The sequence below is a fragment of the Miscanthus floridulus genome, chromosome 1, assembly GCF_019320115.1.
Source record: "Miscanthus floridulus cultivar M001 chromosome 1, ASM1932011v1, whole genome shotgun sequence".
NCBI classification, from domain to species: Eukaryota; Viridiplantae; Streptophyta; class Magnoliopsida; order Poales; family Poaceae; genus Miscanthus; species Miscanthus floridulus.
This window is the reverse complement of record NC_089580.1, coordinates 79,560,831-79,585,981: the sequence shown is the minus strand read 5'-3', so window position 1 is coordinate 79,585,981 and position 25,151 is coordinate 79,560,831. Positions and strand designations below refer to the sequence as shown.

Genomic DNA, 25,151 nt, shown 5'->3' with positions numbered 1-25,151 from the left:
CGCATGTTTTAAATGTTTCATATGTCTTTGGATGTATGTTGCAAGTGTTGTATCTAGATATTTTAAAAGTAGATCAGGTGTTGCATCTCCCTTTTCGCTTTCTGCTGTCTCTCCTTGGTGTCGCATCCTCGTCTTCTGCTGCCTTGCATCCTTCTCAGACCGTGGAGGGGGCGTAGAGAGGGCCAGCGAAGGGGGTGCGCTGGGGCCGACGGACAGGACACGGCGGGGGATTGCGGCGCGGACGCGAGCCCACGCTCTCCCCTTCCGTTACGCGAGCAGGTAGCGCTTTGGTCCCTTTTAGTTCTATATTTTACGTGGGATGCAGAGATGGTTCCGTTGGTGGACCGCAACGTTAGCCCACGGTTCGGTTGGTTGGGGACCGGGAGATGCATCCGGACGCATCAGATGTCCGGGGGCTAGTGCCCCTATTAAATAAGGTAATGTGACATAGTATAGATAAAAAAAGATAATGAAAATTTTATTACATAAAATGAGTTTTGTGGAGATAAAACATGTCTATAATATTTTTAAAGCATCATGTACTTGAAAACTAGGACATAAAACCATCATTGAGACTGGACTAAGAGTTAGAGGGCTCTACGCATCTTTTGAGTTGGTATTTTTAATGCATGAGACTTCATCTTATATAGTAGTTTTGGGTGTTCCTTTTGAGGAGTTGGTACTTATATATAGGGACAAGAACCTCTATCTCTGCATAAACTAGCAGCATGGTGCTAATGTGTGTTACCACATTAAAGAATACATATAATGGGCCTTTAGATCGTGGGTATGGACTTAGGAGGTCGAGCCCGTATAAATTCTAACAATCCCTTACCAAACCTAAAATATCCAATTCAGTAGTTTTATTAATTTTCTTCTCACAATATGATTTATATACTAGTGTTTCAACCACTATTCACCTAAATGATCATTTAGCCTATTTAAACACCATGTTAACACTAGATGATTGTACACTATTTCCATTTAATTGGACATCTATCTTGTTTAATTGACCATTGAGCTCGGATAATGACTAGAAGGTAGGTGACCAACTGTTATCAGTTAGTGTTTAGGGAAACATTGTTTTCAACGGAGAATGTTAGTTGACCTTTCGTCTAGAGCTCCAAATTACACCCATCCACAACTTGAATAATGAACTATGTCTTTGAATATAGTAAGTTTTGCGCAAACAGGTTTCATTCAAACTCGTAACTAGTACCTGGCTGCTAGTAGCCTTCCCCCATGTGGAGTATATATGTCATGCTCCCTAGTCTCTTCGCGAGTTTACTAGGGATCACCAAAGTTTCATAGACTGCTATATGTTTAATAGTCGGGCTAACATATCTGAGTCCTTTCAAGAATGCTTTGTAGCATAGCATCTTAATTAGCTAATTAAAGCCAACAGAAACACATTAAGGCATGTTGCCAACCTACCTTATAGCTTTGAGGGTATTGTATCTTCACTTAGAGGGGGGCTATAGATTACTCTACTCCATTAACCAATAACTCATTTCCCCTAGATCTTGATTCATGGAATCTCTGCTAAAAAAGGCTTGGTTACCAGCATGGTATAACTCACATGGGTTTACATGGGTTTCATACCCTTTCCCTCGATGCATTTTCTCACATTCCATAATAGTCCTTTTTGTAAAGGGTTGTACTAGGTTTTAGTATATTTGAACATAAGTCATAGCTATCATTATGGAGTTTATCGATTTTCTAACATATTTCAAACATAAGTCATAGCTATAATATCATTTATGGCAAAATTTGTGCAGTCAATCGTCCTCTGAGCTCTGAAAGGTGAAGACTGGACTGGACTCTGGAGTTCGTGGAGACTGGAGAGTGTTTCTGAAGCAAGACAGCATGCAAAAGTGCACCATCCGGCCTAACACAACACAAGACCGTTAATTTCATCCAGTGGTCGATGTAAATCTAAGGTTTCTATTTCTTAGTCCGTGGCCACTGGCCTGGTAGGCTACACCACTACAGTCTAAAGTTGGGGGTTCTGTAAGATTTCTTTCTAAAGGCGTTGGGGGTTTTTTTGTTATAAAGAGCACATGATTGACGCGTGGAACTATATATCCAATCTGTTGGCCTATAATAAAATGAAAATAATCTGATGTTATTGGGATGATATCTCTCTCAGCAGTTGTTTATAGAAGAAGAAAAATGCACGTTTAACGTGGTATATATATTCTCACAAGGATCGTAGCAATGTAAGCACTCCATCCAGAGAAACAAACAATTTGTCTGGAGTCAGGATAGTACGTGCACCAAAAGGGTCATAGACTCATAGTAGTCCCTGTCTATATCTGCAGTTCTGCACGATACAAGAGTTGGAATTTTGAATGCGGTGCCGGTTTAGATGGTAACTTGATATCCTCGGTGCAACGTCAGTAAAGATAGCTGTTGTTTATACGAATATCTTGCACATCCAACATACGTAAAATCAAACATGGTTTTGGTGGGCTGTGGGCAGATCGATCAACTACTCCTGGTCAGAAACAAGCCTAGAACAAACCCTTGGGCATCGCCGTCAGCCAGCATTTGACGGTAGAAAATTAACCAGGGAACGTATCGCGCGCTCTCACTCATCACAGATTCACAGCCTCGAGCATTTCAGAAACAAAAGCATGCACGTTTTTCTTTTTCTTCGACGGCGAGGGCGGTGGAGAGCGAGGGGAGACCAGTACAGCACGATCGTCGTCGACACGACGTCGGATGGGAGGACCGCACACACCCAGGTATGGTATGTACCGTCGCTGGCGACCCCGTTTCCTTAACAAGGACAGGGTTGGCACCTCCGCGCCTGCCTGTTCAGACTAGCTAGCGGTGGCGGTCGTCGATGCGACGCTGCTGACCACGTGCGGATCAGAAAATTACGGCACTGAGCGACGCTCGCTGAGTGTCGCCGGAATTGGTGAAAGTGGAACACTTTGGGCGCTTTCGGAACGCGATGCATGCAATGCAACCGGTCGCCGAGGAAGATTGGCGTGGAATCTCTTCAGCCAGCGCTGTCTGTTTCTTTTCCGTGCATGCAGCTTCAGCTTCAGTTCGACGCTACTGACTACGGCCACATGAACCTAGACTACTAGGAAGAACAGAATTCCAGGAATTGTTATTACACAGTGATCGAATAATAAAGGTAGGACCTCTGACGAGCAGTGTGGTGTGCATACCTTGCCTAACTTGGGAATTGATGTAATGTAAGCATGGGGCCACAAGAAAACCGAAATGAAACCAAGATGGAAAAACTGTACCCGATGTCCTGATGAGACATCACCGTGCGTGCCTGGTCTGAATTCTGAAACCGATGGCACTGGATGAGACGCAGGAAGTGGACCTTGCACCTCGTGCAGCGACCATTCTGCTCACCCCACGATTCGACATCATGATCATGATCCGTCTAGTAGGTCTTAGCGTAACCCACACGATCAACGCGTGTATTTGTTCTTTCCATAGCTCTCAACTGTTTGAAATTGAAATGGCACAGCAGCCGCAACTATCGTCAGGTGTCCCTCATGTGATGGGGATCAAACTAACAAAACAACCGCAGGTAGCTGCTAGTTCTACAGCACATTTGATAAGGAAGGAGTGTGGCCAGCAGTGTCTAAGCGTGAATGTGTTTAGAGAATTCGATCTTTGTATATACTATTATTTACTACTACAAAAACGATTTGTAGCAACATCACTTTTTTTAGGGACGGCAATATTTTTAGCGGACGGCTGGTGTTATCAGCCACCCCTACAAATAGCTCTCTTTGTAGGGGCGGCTCAATATCTAGCCGCCCTTACAAATCCGATTTGTAGGGGCGGCTCTACAAATGAACGCCGAATATTAGAAATTAAGTATTAAAATTTGAATTTTTAAAAACGACCTTGGATGGAGAAATAATCAAAATAAAAGTTGTAGATCTCGAAAAATTATGGAACTTTACTGTTTATAGCTTTTTCATTTGAATTAATTTGATGCTTCAAAATGCAGTTTAAAATTCAATTTTAAATTATTGAAGAACTTTGATTTCTCTTTTTAATCTCTAACTAAAACTTGTAACTAGTCTTTCTCCCTCGTACTAACTTCAAATTACTTGATTATTTTCCTAAAATTATCTAAAATCATGTTTTATCAATTTATTGTGTTCTTACATCTATTATTTTGTTCATCTTTTGCTGTGGCTGTGTTTTATCTATTTAAATTTTGAATTTCAAAAAATGACAACTTCGAACGTCATTTTGAAACAATTAATGATTTCACCTGAAAAATTCATGAACATAAAAGTTGTAGAACTCATCAAGATCTATAACTTTTATTTTGGTCATTTGTTCATCCAACAAAGTGGTAGTAACATTGTTCATAAAATTTACATCTCTCTCTTATAGTTTATGTAAACTATAAGAGGGATACGTAAAATTTGTGAACAATTTTAGTATCACTATGTCAGATGAACAAATGACCAAATGACCAAAATAAAAGTTGTACACTCAAAGAGTTATATAACTTTGTAGTTGACAACTTTTTTATTTGAATTCATTTTATCAAAGAAAACTACGTTTGAATTTCTCGAATTTTAAATTTAGATTTTTCAAATGAAATCGGATGGAGAAACAACCAAAATAAAAGTTATAGATCTCAAAAAGTTATACAACTTTGTAGTTGACAACTTTTTTATTTAAAATCATCTTGTCATGGAAAACTACGTTTGATTTCCAAAAAATTGAAATTTGAATTTTTTAAATGACCTCAGATAGACAAACAACAAAAACGAAAGTTGTAGATCACAAAAAGTATGAAACTTTGTAGTTGACAACTTTTTGATTTGAAATCATCTTGTCAAGGAAAACTACGTTTGAATTTCTCAAATTTAAAATTCAAATTTTGTAAATGACCTCGGATGGAGAAACTACCAAAATAAAAGTTGTAGACCTCTAAAAGTTATGAAACTTTATGGTTGATAACTTTTTTATTTGAATTCGTTTAGAGCCTCAAACAATCAATTTAAACTTGGTTTAGGATAATATGTGGGCAAAGAAAATGCAACAGTGAGGGTGAGGTGCAGTGGTTGAGGAGGGTATGCGCGAGGGTGAGATCGCTGGTTTGAATCCTAACCGACGTGAAGTCTCGAAAAATCGCACAAAAAATGCCATAGCTATGGAGCTGGAGTGTGTCTGACTAGTGGGGGCTAGTGATTTTCTACCTCTTTTTGAGAATTTTTTGAAGATCTTTGTGTTGAGGTTTTTGAGCCATCCTTGATTGATCTTTAGGTGCTACGACGGCTTAGGAATACATATAGCCACTTTCTCAGGAAGATTTCCCACGAGCACCTAAAAATCCTAATTTTGAGGTTTATTGCGAAACCCCGTTTCTAGAGAGGGTTTTTAATATTCTCGTTCAAGTTTTGAACTTTTTGATTTGATCTTTTGGGGATAACTTCTAAATGAGTTATATAAGGTGTGTGCAAAGTTTTAGAATATCTGGAGCTTGTTGAATTGATTTTGAATTTTTTTAGAAGATTCTGCTAGAAACCGCAGAAACCAGCCTAGCTGGTTTTTCATCTTACTCTGATTGAGCTCTGTTGTGTTGTGGTGGAGGTGTTCTTTCTGTTATTATAAAATCCTCTACCAAATTTCATGGCTTTTGGAGGTCGTTTGATTAGATTTTGACATTTGTTCATCCAGAGTGCTGAATTCTGAACATTAGCCCAGTTCGGTTTTCAAAACCAAAACCTAGTCAGGCCGTTGTTTGCTGTGTTTTCAATCTTGCTTGTTTTGACCTCCCTTTGCTTCCGCATGTTTCTAGCCTAGTTTCTAAGATCAGTAGATCTGCTGTAACTACACAACTTTGGCTAGTTTTGTTTGAGATGTTCGTGGATGGTACTAGGATATAAACCTCTGTGTCATTCTTGTGATGAGAGTTCGAAGACTCCCATTCACTCTCCTCTGCTCACCATTTCGATTCTTCAATAGGCACTGACAGTGGACATGTTTACAGTGTGGTTAAATTATTAATGTGCTAATATCAGCGAGTAATCCAATGGAATACCCATTAGTATTAAAAAAGTAAATATGACACATTTTGCAGACAAATGATGGGGCTTGAACCGCACCAGCAAAGAGGTACAACAAAATGAGCAGAATATTCCAAATTGAGACATACAAGATTGCCTCTGGTCTTCTATGATTACATTCATATAACGTCTCAAACAAAAAGCTCAGATTTGATAAATAAACATGAAAAAGTGGAGAAAAGTGATGCATCGAATTTTCACAAAGTTTTTAACATTAACAAAAATATCAGAGAGCAATCAAGAAATTAGTAAAACAGACACAAGACACAGACAAACAGTTTATACAACGATCCAGCTGAGTACCTTCTCAAGCACAGAGGATCATGTTCAAGACCAATACCATCACCGACCGTAAAGAAGATAAATGAGGGCCTATCAGCTATGACCTGTTGAGTCAAATTAGTATCGCTATACAACTCCAGGAGAAAAGGCAATCTCCCAAATAAAAAGGGAAGATGCAATATTCAATCTGAAGATAAATGATATAATAATTCAAGGTAGAGAACAACCTCAATTTTCAGATTCATAATCTCTTCAGGAAATACTCTATATATGATCTTCTGTGATACCAGGAGCGCAATAAACATATTCCTCCAGTGGAGGATCCACAAGGATAACATCAAACTTTGTGCCAAAAAATCTGGGGAAAGCATATGTTCCTTGAGATCACACTTGTAGTACATTGAAACTGTCTCATCTTTCCTCTGTATTAGTCCCCTCATCAGCCTAGGATAATCCTTCACTACACTTGTAAGCTCTAATTCCGGAATGAAATTCTGAGGTCGCATGCCAGTGTCCACGAAATTCTGCGAGTAATCACTCTGTTCACCCCGCAGGTCCACTCTTCCTCTGTGGCATATCCAGCCTCCAGGTAGTTTATCATGAAGCATTTCATGACTTTTGGTCTATCCATCGGATGATTTGATCAAAACCTAATACTTGTGCATCCGTAGAACCTCTATCTAATTGAATATTATGTCTTGCTTCAGCTCCCATACTGAGCAAGCCCAGGTCCAGCTACTAGAGGAGTGACAGCAACCATATTCGCATCAACACCACCTGTTCCAGCCCAAACAAGAGGCCTTGGAAAATGTGGCATGAAAAATACCAGGTCCAAGAGAACTCAGAGAGTGGACCGTGTTCGGGCCCCATTGGTTGCATTGGATCTGGTGGCAGACCGAGAGGCCCAAATGGTGGAGGCAGCATCATCTCTAGATTCATAATGATAATAACTTATATCATACTTCATAGGCCCGTGATGTCGTCACGTACCCTTGGCCCGTATTGGTGATGGGGTTACCACACTCCAGCAGTTCTCCAACACCCCGTCCCTGCAAAACTGTCATATTAAAGATAGCTATGCTTTTTTATTGCTCCAGCAGTTTTTCAATACATCTCCCCTTTTTTTGGTGGTTACCAATATTTCTCTCGTCTCCCCTCAAAGAAAGGAGGAGATACAACTCCCCCAATACCATGAGGATCACCTCAACTACCACTTTTCAGCCATATTTTTTAATACACTCCTATGGGACCCACCTTCCATAGAGGTATTGGGGAAGATATATTGGGATACTGCTGCAGCACCTCCCCCAATATTGACAAAAGATAATATTGGGCTATCTCAATATATGTATATTGAGGAAAGATTATTGGGAACTGCTGGAAATGCTCTTATCTCTTCCCTTTCCTATGTCTTCTAAGCAAGCTAATGACATAGCATAAATCATTACAAACCAAATAAAAATAGATCGAGGAAGAAGATTGACGATAGGAGCATTGAGGGATAGGGTTCAAAACAGACAGGAACAATCTCGTCCCATCCCGTCCGTTTTATACTTTTGTTATGTCCGTTTCCGTTTCCGTTTCCGTATTTGTGGGACACCCTTTTTGTATTTGAGAAAATGGAAGAGGGTGCTTTTCATTTGCGGGATCCCGTTTTAATGCAGGATGGACCCATATTCATCTCGTTTTTAATCTGTGCATGATATGTGCAACAATTACATGTACTTGTGTTATGTTAATATGCCTACTAATCATGCACATTAACATATTAACACACATGATATGAAAGTGAATGTTAGATCTATCTTCGTATATGTATATTATTGCGTGACTTGTTACATACATACTTAACAATATTATATTATGTGATTCTAATTTATTTTTCTGGCCTTCCGGCCATATTTGTCCGTATGTCCGATTTTGTTTCTGATTCTAGTTTTTGTCGAACCCAGTCCTATTTTTTTGTAAAAAATGGAAATAGAGATGTGAGAGGGGTTTTTACGCCGGTTAACCCTAGGCTTTACCACTCCCACGCAAGCCTGCAGGCGTTGTCTAGGGTATTCAGAGCTTTATCTACCCGATAATGCTCCACCTAGGGCGTCCGTCTAGACGCTCCTAGCTGGGCCTGCGGACTGGCCCAGAGGCCAGCTCGCCTCACCACGACTTACACGGTTTCTCCAAAAAAAAGAAAGAAAAGAGAGCAGACACTTATCCCCATTTCGCATCGGCCGCCCGCGGCGTTCCCCACCTAGAGGGAGACCGCCGCCGCTCGCCCGTGGAGAGGGAGACCGCTGTCGCCTCCACCATGGGGGCCGGACGCCTGGTCGGTGGCCAGGAAGACCTCGCCCTCCGACACGCCGTGGCCTAGCTTCCACACCCACGTCCACCTCTGCTCACGGCCATCGCCGGGCGCCCGTCGCCCGCCCGCCCTATCGTCAGGGCCATCACTGTTGCCACTCCAGCACCTCCGCCAGGGCGGCCTCCATCCGCTCCCTGTCCTCCTCGCTGATCTACCGCAGTTCCTCACCAGGTAGGCCGTGGTCGCGCGACGAACGTTGTGTTTCAAGTGTTTTCATGCGTTTTAGACTTTTGTTTCAAGTGTTTAATCTGGATGTAGCAAAAGTAGATCTGGATGTTGCATATGTTTTCAAGTGTTTCAGACTTTTATTTCAAGTGTTTCATCTAGATGTTGCAAAAGTAGGTCTAGATGTTGCAATGACAAAATACGCATGTTGCACGCCTATGTTTCAAGTATTTCAGACTTATGTTGCAAATGTTTCATCTAATTGTTTCAAAAGTAGGTTTTAATGTTGCACATGCTGTAAATGACTATACACGCATGTTTCAAGTGTTTCATCTGTCTTCATACGTATGTTGCAAATGTTTTATCTGAATGTTTCAAGAGTAGATTGGGGTGTTGCACATGGTGGGATGACGTCGATGGCTGGCGGACAGCGGCCTGCCGCAGGACTTCGCCTCCTACCTCGCGTGGCGCGGCGCTACTCGCCCTGCCCTCTCCTCTCCCTCCCCTCCCTTCCCTCCATCTCGCTATGGTAGTTTGAGCTCAACCATCGAGTACGTAGAGTCGCAGACGTCGGGTAGGCACAGCAAGAGGCGCAAGGCGGTCAAACAGGCACAGCAGCTTGCGCAGGAGACGGGACAGGCACGGGCGTCCGGACAGGGGCTAGGGTCCAGGCGTCCGGGCAATAGCCATGTGTATCTACCGTGCCTAACCGGCCCTAGAGGGTAGCATACACGCCGGCCTTCAGTTTTTGTTTCTGGCCTGGGGCAGGAAAACAAACCCGGCCCGTAGCAGTCCTAATCGGCCAGACTGAGGTCTCGTTCGGTTGGGTGGGGAACAATTCCAGTCTCTGGCTTCCTTCTATAATTTACGAAGCATGGAAAACGTTCCGGCTCGAAATGGACAGGAACAGTGCTAACCGAATGGGGCCTAAAGAAAATGAAGAACAAACCCGGCCGGAGCAGTCCTAATCAGCCAGACTAAAGAAAATGAAGGGTACCAGCGTGAATTGAATCTTTGCCAATCTGTTGGAAGCCAAGCAACCCACATCAACATCAGCGTCAGTGCTAATCAAGTGGTGCCCACAAAAGAAAATGCCAACCATACACCGGTTGGCTTGAGGCCTGATAGATAATCCCAAAATACCCTTCCGTTGCTTAAACAGGCAAGCAATCCACATCCATGGAGTCCACAGCAACATCCAATGGAGGAAGCCACAACCTTGTTTTTGCCTTCCCAACCAAAGCACATATCAACTGCAAATCCTGACGGGTGGGAGTGGGGGCATGTAAGAGGTACGAGAAATTCAATCAACCAAATGAAGGAAACAACATTGGATAACATACAAGGTACACTTATTTACATGACATCCAGAGTTTTTTTTTTTAGTTTTTCAGTTTTTGTTTAGTTGCAATTTCTGCAATGAGCATTGTATTGATGAGCTGACTGCACTGTTTCCAACTCAAACTAAGGATCAGGATTGCCAAGTATAGCTTCATCCCCGGAGTCATCTTCCTCCTCACTAAGCTCTTCGTCGCTGGATTTGTCTTCCGGAGTGATGCCAGCGTCCTCTGGTTTGGCATACTTTTCACAATATTCTGCAGAAACATGGGAGAGCAAGTTGGCACCTTAGTGTCAATTGGCACAAACATATTTGGCCAATGATGAACAAAGTAGTGCTCGAAGATATGCAATAGAAAGAAATTTTGCTTTATTGGTGTTTTGAAACTGGGTGCATGGTGCCATCAAACAAAAGAAACCCTGTGTTGATGGCACCAAACCACCCAATCACTAGAAGTCTGTGTCAATATACAGATAAAGGTATAACGTCAGGAATATAAAAAGATTTGACCAGGGGGAGAGATGTCCCCCTGATTTTCATCTTAAGAAGCTGGTGCCGTGACTCGAACCCGGGCTGGCTCAGCCAACCGCTTCTTTGGCGTGTTGTGCTGACCAGTTGCACCGTGAGAGTGTTGGCATAACGTCAGGAATATAAAAATCAATCACCTATTAATAACCCAATCAGTGTCAGCAGATACACAGTGCAAGTATTAACTAATTCAAGCAAGTGAACAATTACAAGTTCAGTACTTATCTTAGCAGGTGAACAGCAGTTATTATAGTGTTATGCAATTGGCAGCAATTAAATAAATCATGTGTGGTAGCCTTTTCATCAAAAACGTGTCAAGGCACGGCACGGTCGCGAAAAAAAAAGTGGTAGCCTTTTCATCAGTTAGCAAGTATAACCTTGGTTTCAGTTTCAAAATGTATCTATAGCATCTAAACAAGCAAACTGAGACTTCATCAACTGGATTAGGCAGAAAATGGGGGTAAATGATACTGGACTGGTTAGGGAAGTTATCAGAGTTTGCATCCACATATTCATCTCCCCTAGCCACTCTTTAAAAGATTAATGGAAGCTAAATCTCTACTGGGGCATATGAACCTAGATATACCAGTATCTGGGATGTCAAATAAGAAACACACGCATCCCATATCTTGATTTCCACCCATCTTGCGGAGATCCCACCACCCCACAAATTGTTTGATTTTTTATCTTCACAATCATTATCATGGCATGCCAGGATAAAGCAGAACCACTCAATTCCTGGTATCTGTAAAGGTGGTTTTTTATCTTCAGAAATCTATAATGCCAGGCCAGTTCAAACTAGAGCCAGGTTAAAGCAGATTCTCTAATTCTAGGCGCATGTATTGATGTATAAGCACATACAAGTTTTAGGAGGTTTCATCTGCAACAATGGGCCTAGCATTTTGTGATGCCTCTTACTCACTTTGGTCAAATCACTTCAATGCGAGAACAAAGAATTGAGAGGAAACATGGAAATCAGGCACAACAAGACTTGAGAGCAAAGCAATTTGACTAGGATTTAGTAGAAATGTAGAACTGGTAGAAGAGAAATAATAGGATTATATAAGTTGGAGATTTGCATTATATTAAGGGACATAATTTTAGTAGAACATTTGAAGTTGCAAGCACAGATTCTTCAGATAGTGCAATGCTTGCCCTTTTATGTTCGAGTCAAGTAACTGACTAACTGTTATTGTTTGTGCTCTTATGTTTTCTCAAACTTAGTAATTGGTAGTATCTTGTTTTAGTAGTATAACTAAGCAATGTGAGACCTTGGTAGATAATTAGGTCAGGTGCAAGTGCAACTACTAGTCATTGACTGTGTTGTAGTGTAACTTGAACATGATAGGTTGAAGAGAACTCAGTTTGCTTTTAACTAATATAAGAAAGCTAAGTTATGGGGAAAAAAGATCAGAACTTTTCTCATTGATTTGGTGCACAAAGAGCCTGGTTGAAAGAGAACATTCTAGTGTGGGTTACACTCAATAAGTAGGTAAAAGATGTGATGGAAACCACCTACTAGGTGGAAACATGGAAACCAATTCAAAAAACATATTTTCGATGTTCAAAAGATTTCGAAACTTGGCACATCCATAGTGCATACAAATATGTACTCACATGCAATAAGTATTTCACGGTTGCAATGCATATGACAGAAAAGAATGAATCTGCAGTAGAACATTATGGCCAGGCAGACTGGAGGTGATGTTTGAATAAAACAAGATTATCTTAGAACTATAGACTATGTACTGAAAATAATCAGAAGATTTTAATGACCATGGTACCTTTCACTTTCTGTTCATAAGCAGGACGATCACGCATCATCAGTGCTGCAGCCTCCCCATTTAATGGATCAGAAGGATTCGGATACAGTAAAAGCTGCGGAAGGAATACTTCAAAAACATTTACTAGATCTGCAAAAAAAGGAATGAGGAAAAAGATCGAGCTCAGATTATAGATTCCATAAGAGAAGCAAATGCTCATAGCAACAATGGAAGGGAAGCCACTATCTCTCACCAAACATTGGGCTCCATGTCTGGTTGATGACATCCAAACAGACAGAGCCAGACCTGCATTTTGCAGCCGAACAGAGCAGGTAAAAAACTGTTAGTTCCATGAGCTTGAATTAAAATTAAAATAACAAAAGTAGTTCAAGACTATAATGATCACATCTCATCGACATTCGGGTGATAAATCTTGTTGATGAAGCCGATGGAGGGGGATTTGTAAGGATATGCATCAGGCAGTTCTACCCTAACCTTCCAGACACCGCCTTGATAGATACCTACCAAATTGGGTACGAATTCATTAGGCAAAATCTGTGATAAACGATGACCGAAAAGAGAGCACGCTTCAGGTCAACTGAGCACCAATCCAGGATGAAGCTAAACAGACAAGAATATCTGAACACGATCAACAGGGGAGATTGGCGGTTTTCCTGAAACTCAACTTCCCCCACTACATCTAGATCAGAAACAACAGCGTGGATCATCAGGCCGGGAGGCAGGAGAGAGAGGAGAAACAGGGATTCGGCGCGAGGGTTACTACTTTCGGTCGGCCCCTTAAATTCGACGAAGAATTCCTGCATCCCGTCGTTCACCATCTCCACCTTGTAGTCGCTCATCATCCTGCGACGCCAAGAAACCAAGAAAGCCGGCAAGAACGGCCAGATCAAAAAAACAAGCAGAACATGTCAGGGAAAATTGGAAGACAGACCGAGGGGGTCCAGGATCCTCACAGCTTCATGAGGTCCATCTCGCGGCGCTTGCTCGGTGACGACATCTTGGAAAGCGGGCAAACGAAGAACAGCAGCAGCAGCAGAAGGGCCCTCCTCTCCTCTCCGCTCCGCTCCTCGCCTTGGGGGGTTGGGATAAGAGGGAGAAAGGGATTGCGCAGCCTGTAGCCTTTGACGGTGCGTCCGCGTTGTCGTACGTCCTCCCCCTGCACGAGATTTATTTTATTGCAGCCGCCGAGCCGAGATGAGATGGGTTGTGGAAGGCGAGAGAGCGTGCGAGACAAAGCACAGGGCATGAGGAGGAAAGGGACAAAGCGAACGAAGCAAAAGATAGATGAGGATTAGGGACGCAATCAATCACGCAAAACGCTGCCGGCAGACGCAGAGAGCACGGCGGCTAATCTCGGTCGCCCCCCTAAACACGCCTCCCTCCCCCGGTGATCCAATGGCGTCTTTTTTACCTACTATATCTAATATATAACTGGTCCTTTCGGAATTTTTGCTCTGGGAGGAGGGATTGCGCTGCGTGAGGAGGAGGCGAACTGGAGAAGTGGCGGGTGGTTTGTTAATGGAGAGGGCGGCGAGATCTGGCGCCGGGTTGGAGGGGGCCGGCGAAAACCGCCGCCCGCTTTGCTTTCAGCCTGTTCGCTTGGTCATATTTGGCTTATAAGCTATGGCTTATCAGTCAACGAACAATATTTTTCTCTCGCACTAAACCAGCCAACAGTACTTTCAGTCATGGCTTATCAGCCAAACAAGCCCAAACGAACAGAGCGTTTGGCGGCAGTGCTGGTGTGCGAGACCCGCGCCGCCCAGACGTCACCAGAAGAAAAGAAGGGGACAACACCCGCATGCGCCTCTGGTTCATATGCCGAGTCAGTATCGGGAGAAGAGGAGACACCGAAGCGAGACAACAGAAGACGATAAGGGAGATGCAACATTCGATATACTTTTGAAACATCCAGATGCAGCATTTGCAACATACATCTGAATACAGATTAAACACCTGAAACATGCATCTGAAACATTTGTAAAAAAATACTTAAAAAAACACTTGTAAAACATATGCAACATCTAGATAAGAATACTTGCAGCATATGTGTGAACACATGTGCAACATCTAAATAAACACTTGCAACATACATATACAACCATTGCAACATATACAACATCCCGATCTACTTTTGCAACATCTATATGAAATACTTGCAACATACATCTGAAACATAGACTTGCAACATGCTCTTTCAACGTAACATTTTCTTGCTGCTTGCGAATGGAGGCTCGTCGGCGCGTGGAGTTCATCGGTGTAGAGCTCGCCACTCCGGTGGAGAAGGGCACGACAGATCTAGTGGAGAAGGCCGCAGCGGGTAGGAGGCGCAGTGGTGAGGGAGGAAAGACCGGCTACCGCGCTTGGGCACGGTGGAAATGTCAGCCGGAGGAGCGGAGGCGTGATGGAAAGGGAGGCGCTATGGAGAGCGTGGTCGCCGAGGCGGCGTGGTGGAGCACGGTTGTGGAGCGTTGTCGCGGCACTGTGGTGAGGTGAGTTTTTTTAGAACAGTTGCGTGGCGAATGGATGAGTGGATAAGAGGCGGTCGTTGGGCTAGAGTCACGGCCCAGCAACGGAGCGTCCGGGCGCACGGACGTCCGCTTTTGAGAATTCCCGAATTGTAATACTTGTAAGCTATTTGGAGCGCGAAGAATTTGTTTTACAATGTGTAGAATAGAAAATTATTAATGTCAAAGCAGAATGCAAATTGTAATGATTCTTTTATACAACCAAGGTAGATTTTGTCAAATAATGGCAACAGATAGTTCTATTAAACATTGATGTTTGCCATAAAAACGTACCATTTCAGAAAAATGATTAAACCTTAAAAAACTACTTCCTCATTCTAAATTCTAAATTATTAGTTGTTTTTAATTGTTTTAGATATACTGGTTCATTGCCCGTGCTAACGCTACGGTGCAAATCAAATAACCAAAAAGGTATCAATCAAAGGCAACTGGATTCCATACCAAGCATCATATTATGAAATCAGACTCTAAATGTATTTCTAAGCATTCATATTTTCAATCTAAGGCAATACCATAAAGAAAAAAAAGTTAAAATGTAGGAACAATACATAAATCTCACCATGGGATATTCCGACTTGACATGAACAAATTATGCAAGTGTGAACAGAAAACATACATAGATTACCACTTCTTAGGGGACTAAACATAGCCCAACAAACATAGCTTATCAGGAAAGGAACAAATGAAACTATCGACTTGCAAAACTATTCCCAATGGAGTTAACAAAGTAGGAAATAAGTAATCACCTGCTTCTGGTCTGCGGTGCTAGATGACATGGATGATAACATCAGGCCAAGAATCAATAGAGGTGCAAGGAAATTCTGCAGCTGTTGCATAGCATTCTCTTGGAAATTCCTGACAAGGACATCACTCCTTCGGATGTACCATCTGATCCTCCAACCATTATGCAAGGTCCAATGACCCGAACTCAAATGCGACCATTAAATTTAAAGGTGAGCTCGTTTTTAAACGATCATTTTCATAGTTTTGAAAATAGATTACTACCTAAGGATATTATCTTGCTTAGGAACATTGGATTCATAGCGGCGACCGTTCAATGATTGATCTAAAGCAAAACTCAAACCCTAATATGGGTGGTTGCTACTGATTATAGAGTCTAAAAGCGGCATCCAAGGACCCCTATTCACGTCCCTAGGTGTCCCAACGTGTTGTAAGGCCCAACAGCTCAAAAGACGACGACACAGCACCCTGAAAGATTCTAGACATCCACTTGTTTCGATGATTCTTGTTGATTCTGAAGGAATTTTGATTTGGGATCAATTTCATTGGTTAGATTATGAAATTAGCTTTTCATTGATAGGTGGAGCATCGAAAACGGAGTCTGTATATCTGTATAAGTGCGGGGCATCCATTTTACTACAGGCTGCTCCTAGAGTCCGAGATGGACTTGAACTTGACGTGGATTGAGCCTCCAACTTAACTTGGACGTCCATGCTCCTCGTAGGATGGTGGCCAAGGAGGAGGATGTTCAAGTGCTTCCTTGGTGTGTTCTCCATATATTATGCTTGTAAGAATAGGTCGTTAACAATCACTCATGAAGTTTTCATCCATGTTGATGCCAACATTGTCTTTTGTAGGGCCCTCATCTTCTAGATTAATACCAATAATGTTGTCTTCTGGAGTAATGATAGTTGGATCCTCCCAACTCCTTTAGATTTCTTGAAGTACTTGTGTTACTCTTTAAAAAATGATTCATGGACCTTCGCTTTGATTTTATTAACTCATTAACATGTTTTCTCTTTCTCCTTTTCTCACTCCCTAAAATTTCGAGAAATAATTAGTTTGTAAAAGTAATATAACAAGACAAAATAATATAATCTTTAGACTTTCCATATAGTTAGGACATGCGGTCTATCTTGCTAGTTGCTGGCTTGCTGCCTCACAATAGCAACTTGAATAATGAGTTAATGACTAATGAGTACTACACAATTTGTTAGAAAAAATCATGAATCACGAATGCGGGATGCTGCGATGACAATTGGCGATCTACCCTTCACTTCAGCCGAGTTGATCACCATGCAGACATCTACAGATTGCAGTTTCCATTCCTTCCGTTGGTGCCTTGGTTGTTGGCCGTTGCATACTTGCATGTCGGTCGAGTTGGGGCCAGGCAGCGTCATGGCGACTCGAAAGTCAGAACTGGTGGGCAGCAGGTGATGACACAAGGTTAAGGCGTTGAGGACTCACGGTCAAAAGAAGTTCAATCGTTGCTCAGTCACTGTGCTCTGTGTCGAAGCTGAATCATTGTTGTGCTACTTGTGTGTTGCATCCTCGGGGGGAGGGGAGAGGCGGGGGCTTGTATCTAAAACCGGTAGTGAGATTGATGTTGTCTTTGGCGGTTGATGTCTAGAGATAGCTGCAAAACATGGGTCGTCGCTAGGGTGAAAATGGTCAGAGACGGTATTACAAAACGATCAATAAAGGATTTTTCTATATTTGTGAAATTATTGAATACAAAAAATGGTTGTGAAACCAGTTGAAAATAACTGATTTTTGTGTTTGGCTACATTTGAAAATGGTAAAAAATGGTATCATAATATAGAAAAAAAGAAAATGGTTGGTACATGATTTGTCCCGTTCATTTTCACCCCTTGTTATTTGTCGCTGACGGTTGGTGCCATAACCCGACAGTGGTAGCCTAGGATACTGTAGATTCTACACCCGTCGCTTAGTCACTAGCAGAACAAATCCTGCAGTACCGGCCGGTTTTGTAGTAGTGTATGGAGAGCAAAATGCACATGAACATAGATACGGCTAAAAATTTGTAATTAAGAACAAATATGGTCAGAATTTCCGGTTGGCAACAATACTTAGGTCTTGTTTGGTAAGTTCCACTACTCAGGTGAAGCCCCAAAACCAAACTAGCTTCTCTACTGGGGTGGTGCGTATTGTGAGGAGAGGGATGAAGGGATTCTTAGCTCCAACCGAACTCTTACTCGAGCCCTCATCTTATTTTGAGAGTTCAAACACATCAAAAACCTCTCCAACCGAACCCTTATTCAAGCCCCGATGGATGAGGGGCTCTCATTTCTCTCTCCTAAACCCCCAGATGTTCTCATTTCTCTCTCCTAAACCCCCAGATGTAGGAGTCCCTCATCCTCTCCCTTATCCTACTTTCTCTCTTCCATAAAGCTGACAAGTAGGATCAATAAACAGGGTCCATGACAACACAGTGTAAAAGTAGAAAAAATTTAGGAGATCGGTTGGAGTACTCTAAGGAGTAGGGGGTGAAATATGGATGAGGGACTTTCATTTGCAGGAATAGAGGGGCAAAATTTAAGGGATTGGTTGGAGTTGTTCTTACAGTAGTGTAGCTATAGTATCCATAGAGAACCAAAGCCATGCTAAATAAGGCATTATCTTCATCTGTTGCCTTGCTTCAACAAGACACTATACCATCCTTCATTGTAAACATATCGATATCAAGTTTTTCTTGATGTAATATGTGTATTTCACATCCTTGGGAGAAAGCGTGAACCAAAAAGCAATTAAACATTGCATTCATCCAAGAAAGTCATATAAAAGTGAATCTACCTTCTTCGAGGTAGCCTAAATGTCTCCATACAACGGCATTAACATTCGAGCAACAAAGCGGTAACAAACCACCAGCATGGCTATTCACATAAAAGGTAATTAGGTCCCAACAGAAGTCTACCATTACCTATCACCAATTTTGTGAGTACAGCCCCAACAATATAATATCATTTGAGTTCAACAGGAAGTAGCTGATCTGGAGCTACCGATGCACGATAGGCAATAATCACCTATCAGAAATTCAAAATCAAACAGAGCCTCCTAAGATCTCCTCCGCTTCCTGGAAGAACCAGCTGACTTGGAGCGGCTTCGCTTCCTGGAAGAACCTGAACATATTATACGCTGACGAATGTATAGGAAACCAGGCTCTATGGAATCGTCATCACTATTAGGATATTGAGCCAGGCGGTTCTGGTAGGCCCGTCGCCAGACCTAGAAAACATTGTGGTAATAGCTCACAAGGCCTTCTCTGCCTTTGTCATGCAAGACGGCAAGCAACTTGTCCCAGAACTTGTTCGTAGATGAAGGCAAGCTATCCTGGATAGTGGTGTTGAATTTCCTCTCCTCATCCTTTGTCCATGTTAGTGCTAAATCTTCCCCGATCCTATGAAACCCCATTTCAATGTATGCTGAGCCCAGCTCATGCTTCAGTTTGATCTTTTTTTCTACCACATGAAACCTGACACAATCAATGGAACCTGGGGACTCACAGTTGCAGTCATCTTGCCTCCCTTTTCCAATGGAAGCACCATTAGGATCTTCAGTACTTCCTAGAAGCAGAATAGGTTCTCCAAGAAACCTCAGTGTGCGTGGATCATCATCATAAGGCGATGAAGGCTTCCTAGTCCATTCTGGAATGTCTGCTTGGCCACAAGGACGAGGTGGAATTCCACTCTGCATGAACAAGGAGTATAATGTGTTAGTGTTATAGGCCAGCACAAATTGGCACTTACGCATGCCAGCAACAAGATTACATAAAAGATAAAGATATTTCAGGCACATATGAAAAGCAGTCTGGTAACTGCAAGGACATATGACAAGCAACGCATATGTAGGTAGTCTGTAAGCAAAATTGCAACAAAAGCTCAAGTAGCTAGACATACAACAAGGACAGTTAACTATTTATACAAGCCAACTGAAGTTCACAAGGTATAAATCTAGTATACAGTGACAATATACCAGAAGCATATGGACATGTTTGTTTCAGCTTATAATCTGATCTGCGGCTGCTCCACCGCGAGAATCAAAATAATCCCACCAATCAACCTTTGATAATCATCGATTATTTTCACCGCGCGAGACACATCCACCACAAAAATGAACTAGGACTCACGTTTCCCGTGCCGTAGGCGGGAGGCCGTGGTACCGATACCGCACCGCGCGGCCTCCCTGCCGCGGTCCCAAACATGCCCTATAATACTTGGCATAGTATAGAATAAAACAAACCAACCAGATCATTAGGCATCGCCATCCTGTTACCACAGGAAGGATTGAAGTGCCTCAAAATGGCAGAAAATAAATAAATGCACAATTCGCTAACAATAGGATCTAGAATCTAGCAAACAACCAGTAAAAGGTAATTGAAATGTACCCCCATTTCAGCTCAACCTCAATTGAAATGTGTATAGTGTGTCTAAATAACCACTTATATCATGAAAAAATCCAAATTTTAAATGCAATGTAGTGATGACACATCCCTAGACAAACAACCATGTTGTTTAGTCTAGTCTTCTCATTTGTTACCTAAAAAAGCATGTGTCAGTTGTATTTAGCAATAATAGTACACCAATATTGATGTTTTAAAAAGTGTAGAGGAAGTGTTCGCACATGAACACTACTCCTGGTGCCAATTTTGACCATGAACAAGAAGCATAGTGCTGAAGCATTTTGTTATACCACCCTGAAACCATGTAGCTGAAGGAATATTGGAACATGCTAAATGACGTTAGCAAATAATACAGAGTTAACTAATAAATTTTAAATAACAAAGTTATTTATATTTTCCTAGTGTTGAACTGAGATTTCTCGATGGCTAGGAAATCTAACAAATTGACTGTACCATCACATCACAATGTTTGCTATGGTGACCATGCAGGAGACTGTAGTACAACAACTACATTACTTGTGTTGAGGCCAAAATGCTAACAGTAAAAACCTAATTTTTGCTAGCAAACCCTAATAATTTGACTTACATGTGCAAATAAAAGGTTTGTGCAGTTCAACTAGATTCATCTCTTGAAACATATTAAAAAAAAGCAGACATGAACCTAACAGAACTAATGCAGGTTCTAACACCACATCGTATTTCTAGTACTTTTTTATTTCCATAAAATGCAACATGATTTTTGGAATGTTAACAAAGTTACCATAGTTACAATCTTGGATCCAGGGGCATTAATGGATAAACAAGTGAGCATCCCTAAACGATTAAAGAATCATGGACTTGTATTTTTCATTTCAAAAGATGCAAACACAAACTTGATATAATCCATTGTCGTCATGCACTATATCTTTGGATTCATATGTCGAGCAAATACTCTAAAGAGAAATAACTTTACATCTATGATTGCCCTTTTCTCTATTGTCACCTCTTTGAATTCTATAGTTTTTGAAAGGTTAGCGAAGTTAACAAAGTGTAAAGTTTGTAACATTAACCCTATGCATCAACATGGATGCACAAACAGGCATGCATAGACAATCAGAGGAAAATTAGATCATGGGTTTGTGCTCAACTGTTGCAAACAAACATGAGTGATGAGGGTTGGTCATTTGACAAGCCTTGTATCCTAGCATCAAAAATGGCATATGAGATTTATATTGGTTCAAGTGCCGGGAGGTACCCTAGTCCCCTTTGCGAGCTCCCCTACCCGAACAAGAGCGCTTTCTTGGTGTTACCAATGTGACCGTTATATATTATGTCTCAATATTAGTTGCCCTAATAAGAGGGTTACATAGGGTATTTGTAGACCTTGGAGGAGGCCATGTAAAGATGTTGATATCCTGGGGTTGGAAAATTTGACTGAAGGTTTAATGAGGGTAAATCTGTCTAATATAAGAGAAACAAAGTTATTAATATCATACGCTTGGTCTGGTTCACTCGTTATGTTGACGTGTCACATTGTGCGCCTTGGGATTTCTTTGTTAACTTTTTCTTCAAAGTCTAAAGGCATCCCGAAGGTTGGGATCCTATGGGTGTCTAAACACCATAAGGGTTTTGATCCTTTGGGTTTTTGAGGATCATCCCTAGAAGTTTCCGAGGTGATTAGTCTTCATGGCCCCAAGTCATCGGGTCACCAAACTTGAGTTCACATATGGTAGAGAGATATCCCTCCAACATGTTCATAATTATGATAAGTGTAAAGTGGAATAGAAACATGGTTCGCTTCAACCACAGTATGAAATTATATAACTGAATTTTTAGAAAATAAGTTATATTTATCACAACGAATTATCTAAACTCATATTCCAAATTTCACAACCTATTGTCTTTAAAATTTCAAATGGAGAGTAAAATTTGTAAAAATTGAATTGTAATTGCACAAAGCACTATAATGTTTGCGAATAATAGGTACTACATTCATGGTGTAACTATAGTACATTCAAAATATTTACCATAGTTGTACGCATATGTCTAACTCTTTTCAGCAAAAGCAAATGCATCATTCCCAAAAAAAGCAAAAGCAAATGCAGCAAAGTCACTAAGGAGATGGAATGGGGATGTTGGATATGAGATGCGACAAACAAAAAACAAGGTACAATGAGAAGTGGGTCCTAATCAAGAATGTTTGGGATGATGAATCTAGATGCCATATATAGTTGGGCCAACATGGTTCGACCTATAATAGCCCAATTGAGCCTAATTAGAACCCAAGCTACACTTTTACCTTGACCACAGCACACAACTGTTGTCTTCCCTCGTTGAATCTCTCTCTCTCTAGCTTGTCACCACTAACAACAAAATATAGTTCTATGAAGAGAAATTAAGGAGGCAACATATGACTTCAAGAGAATTAATGGAGACTTCAGCGGGCGCTGGAACCATGTGGTCTATACCATGAAAACACTTCATTAATTGTTAGAAGTGGAGAAGAAGGGGTCCGGGGTGATGCAGCTCAGCGTCTGAACCATGTGGTCTATGCCATGCTCTTGTGGTTGCAGGGGACGAAATCCCAATGGTTCAATATGTTAGTGCTTCATGATGGGAGGCCCCCGGAGGAACTAAGAGAGCCAGTGGTGATTGGATGAAGGGCGTTGGCCATGACATGAAGGGATCTGGCTGTGGTGGCTTCAAGCAGATGTGCAATGGCACGAGCATGAGAAATCGTGGACTAGGCATTGGCATGACGCTTGGCTTCTCTCCCTTAAGGCTCATTCTCCTTCAAGGATAACCCAAATGGGACAAATTGGAATCCCAAACCAAGCCCACGTGGAAAGGACATCCCGATAGCAACACAAACCTGGTCATCTCCTCCCTAATTGTTCGATTAATCATGATTAGGCAACGACTACGTACTTGGACTACTTGACTATTGGTCGACCAAATCAGGTCGGTGGACCTAATCCGAGGCTAGGGACCGATCACTTAGATTAATCATGATTAATCTTAATTAACTGGGCAACTTGTAAACACTGCTTATAAACTCCATAAATTTTGCTATATTGTACATCACATGGAAGATGATAGATGATATAAAGCTTGAGATGTTTAACAGAATGGTTCTAGAGTTTATGTAGCCAACCAGGTATTCGAAGGTCATTATGCAAATAGGATTTTGTTGCCAAGCAAAATTTCATACAAGATTCAATTAGCGATGTCGATGACTCCTTAGCATTTCATTCCAATAAATTATCAAACCTCCTCATTTTGCACAGTTTGAGGATAGTTGATGCTTGTGTCTTGTGCCACCAAAATGTTGAAGAGCCCCCATGGAGTTTCTGTAGTTCCTTGCACACGTCATTCTTCAATTACAATACGAGACTTAGCTTGCTCACCTTCATGACATCTTAATTTTTCTTTGTAGCAACCAATAGATGATTCATGCACACTACTTTGTGAACTAGTTGATTATGATAAGCCCAATATGGCTTTGGATCACTAAAGTGCAGTAGTTCTAGTGGCATAATACATTCAAACAGCCACATAATCTTAAATAGTATACTAGAAAGATGTCACTTTTACAAACTATTTACCAGCAAGGCCATTATAGGCCATAAAAGTAACTCAATCGAGCAATATGCTCGCTAAATTTGGAAAGGTAGGACTCACCTTTATACATTTATGCGCAACATAGCATGTAACATAATAGTGGCTAATATTGAAGCATCACCGATCAAGGCTTCTATAAAGAGCTTCCATTTGCAACTCAAGATATCCATTATTTATTGGTTCTACATAAACCCTTGGACAAACAATTCTATACTTTCGTTTGTAGCTGCCAAGAGAAGTCTCATATCTTTGCCACCCATCACTCATGTATCAACCTTATCCATGGTGGTGCTCGAGGAGGTAGTCATGAGAAGACTTCAATGCCCCAACATGGAATACATAATCCCTTGGCAAAGATGAGCTAAGAAACATCTAAAATGCGAGACATCACCTTGAGCAAAAACCATTACAGTAGGGCAACAATTTGTTTTAGGGTTTATAGAGATAGAAGTTACTACTTTGGCGCTAGGTGTGGAGGCACAACCATACACGCTTTCCTAAAGGTCAAGGTTTTGATGGTTATAGTAGTAGTGCGTAAATACCTAACCTCAGGGAACACATTCGGTAATGGTAGTGAGGAAGACATTGCAACCTATTAAGGGACACCGAGTGTAGTCATGTGCGGCTCATTGTGCACATACAAGCTTATATAGTACTGTAGATAATAGCCAAAAACACGTTAACTTACATTCCACGGACAAAAATAGTGAAAGTATTACAAAAATGCTCCACTATTTACAGCCACTTGAACTATTCCTTCCTTGGGTTGATCATCCCCTAGTGATTGCAATAAACTGCAAGTCCTGGTCTTAAACCAAGGAGCAAAATAGTCATGGGAAAAACGCTGCTAGTAAAGATGTCACTAATGATTGTGCAGTAGGGTATACCCAATGATTATAAAGGAGACAAGTGCGGTGGGTATTTTCCATCTTGCCTTGGAATGTTAGACAACCATTTACAAGGTCCTAGCCTTAGCAGTTACGACTCGAAATAGTGAAATCCCCACAACAATGTTGTATTGTCTTATGGGTACCCTTTATGGCATAGGGGAGATTTGATTAGCAAGTAGATGCAACTGTCAAGGGAGACCACCCATAGCTAAGACTCAGGGGTGGATGCACCAACAAACATGTTGTCATTGGCTCATTGCACAGGGTGCCCAACTCTATGTCATCTCAGATAGTATGGTATAGAGGTACACGAAAAGACCAGAACAATGTGTTAATATGACACCTCATTTCTGGAATGACAAGAGAGGAAATGCAATACATTTCCAATGGTCGTCGTAGCCTTTACTTAGCAAAGAAACAATGGCCCATAAGATTGCTCGTCCACTA

The 25,151-nt window shown here is 41.6% G+C and overlaps 1 protein-coding gene and 1 pseudogene across 2 annotated transcripts; both read right to left on the bottom strand.

Annotated features, from left to right (window-relative positions):
• Positions 1-10,190: 10,190 nt before the first annotated feature.
• LOC136536649 (ubiquitin-conjugating enzyme E2 4-like) lies at positions 10,191-13,903 on the bottom strand. 2 transcript variants are annotated; one of them, XM_066528873.1, is made up of 6 exons: positions 13,479-13,903; positions 13,286-13,368; positions 12,911-13,025; positions 12,758-12,810; positions 12,526-12,654; positions 10,191-10,469 (listed from the first exon to the last, which is right to left on the bottom strand). In XM_066528873.1, the coding sequence occupies exons 1-6, from the start codon at positions 13,769-13,771 to the stop codon at positions 10,339-10,341; spliced, it is 804 nt and encodes a 267-aa protein (XP_066384970.1). In that variant the 5' UTR covers positions 13,772-13,903; the 3' UTR covers positions 10,191-10,338. The 2 variants fall into 2 exon arrangements, with proteins under 2 accessions (XP_066384970.1, XP_066384974.1); XM_066528877.1 differs by having other exon boundaries at positions 13,289-13,368; positions 13,479-13,897.
• Positions 13,904-18,869: 4,966 nt separating this feature from the next.
• On the bottom strand, positions 18,870-20,079 carry LOC136459254 (AT-rich interactive domain-containing protein 2-like; annotated as a pseudogene).
• Between the last annotated feature and the right edge of the window lie 5,072 nt (positions 20,080-25,151).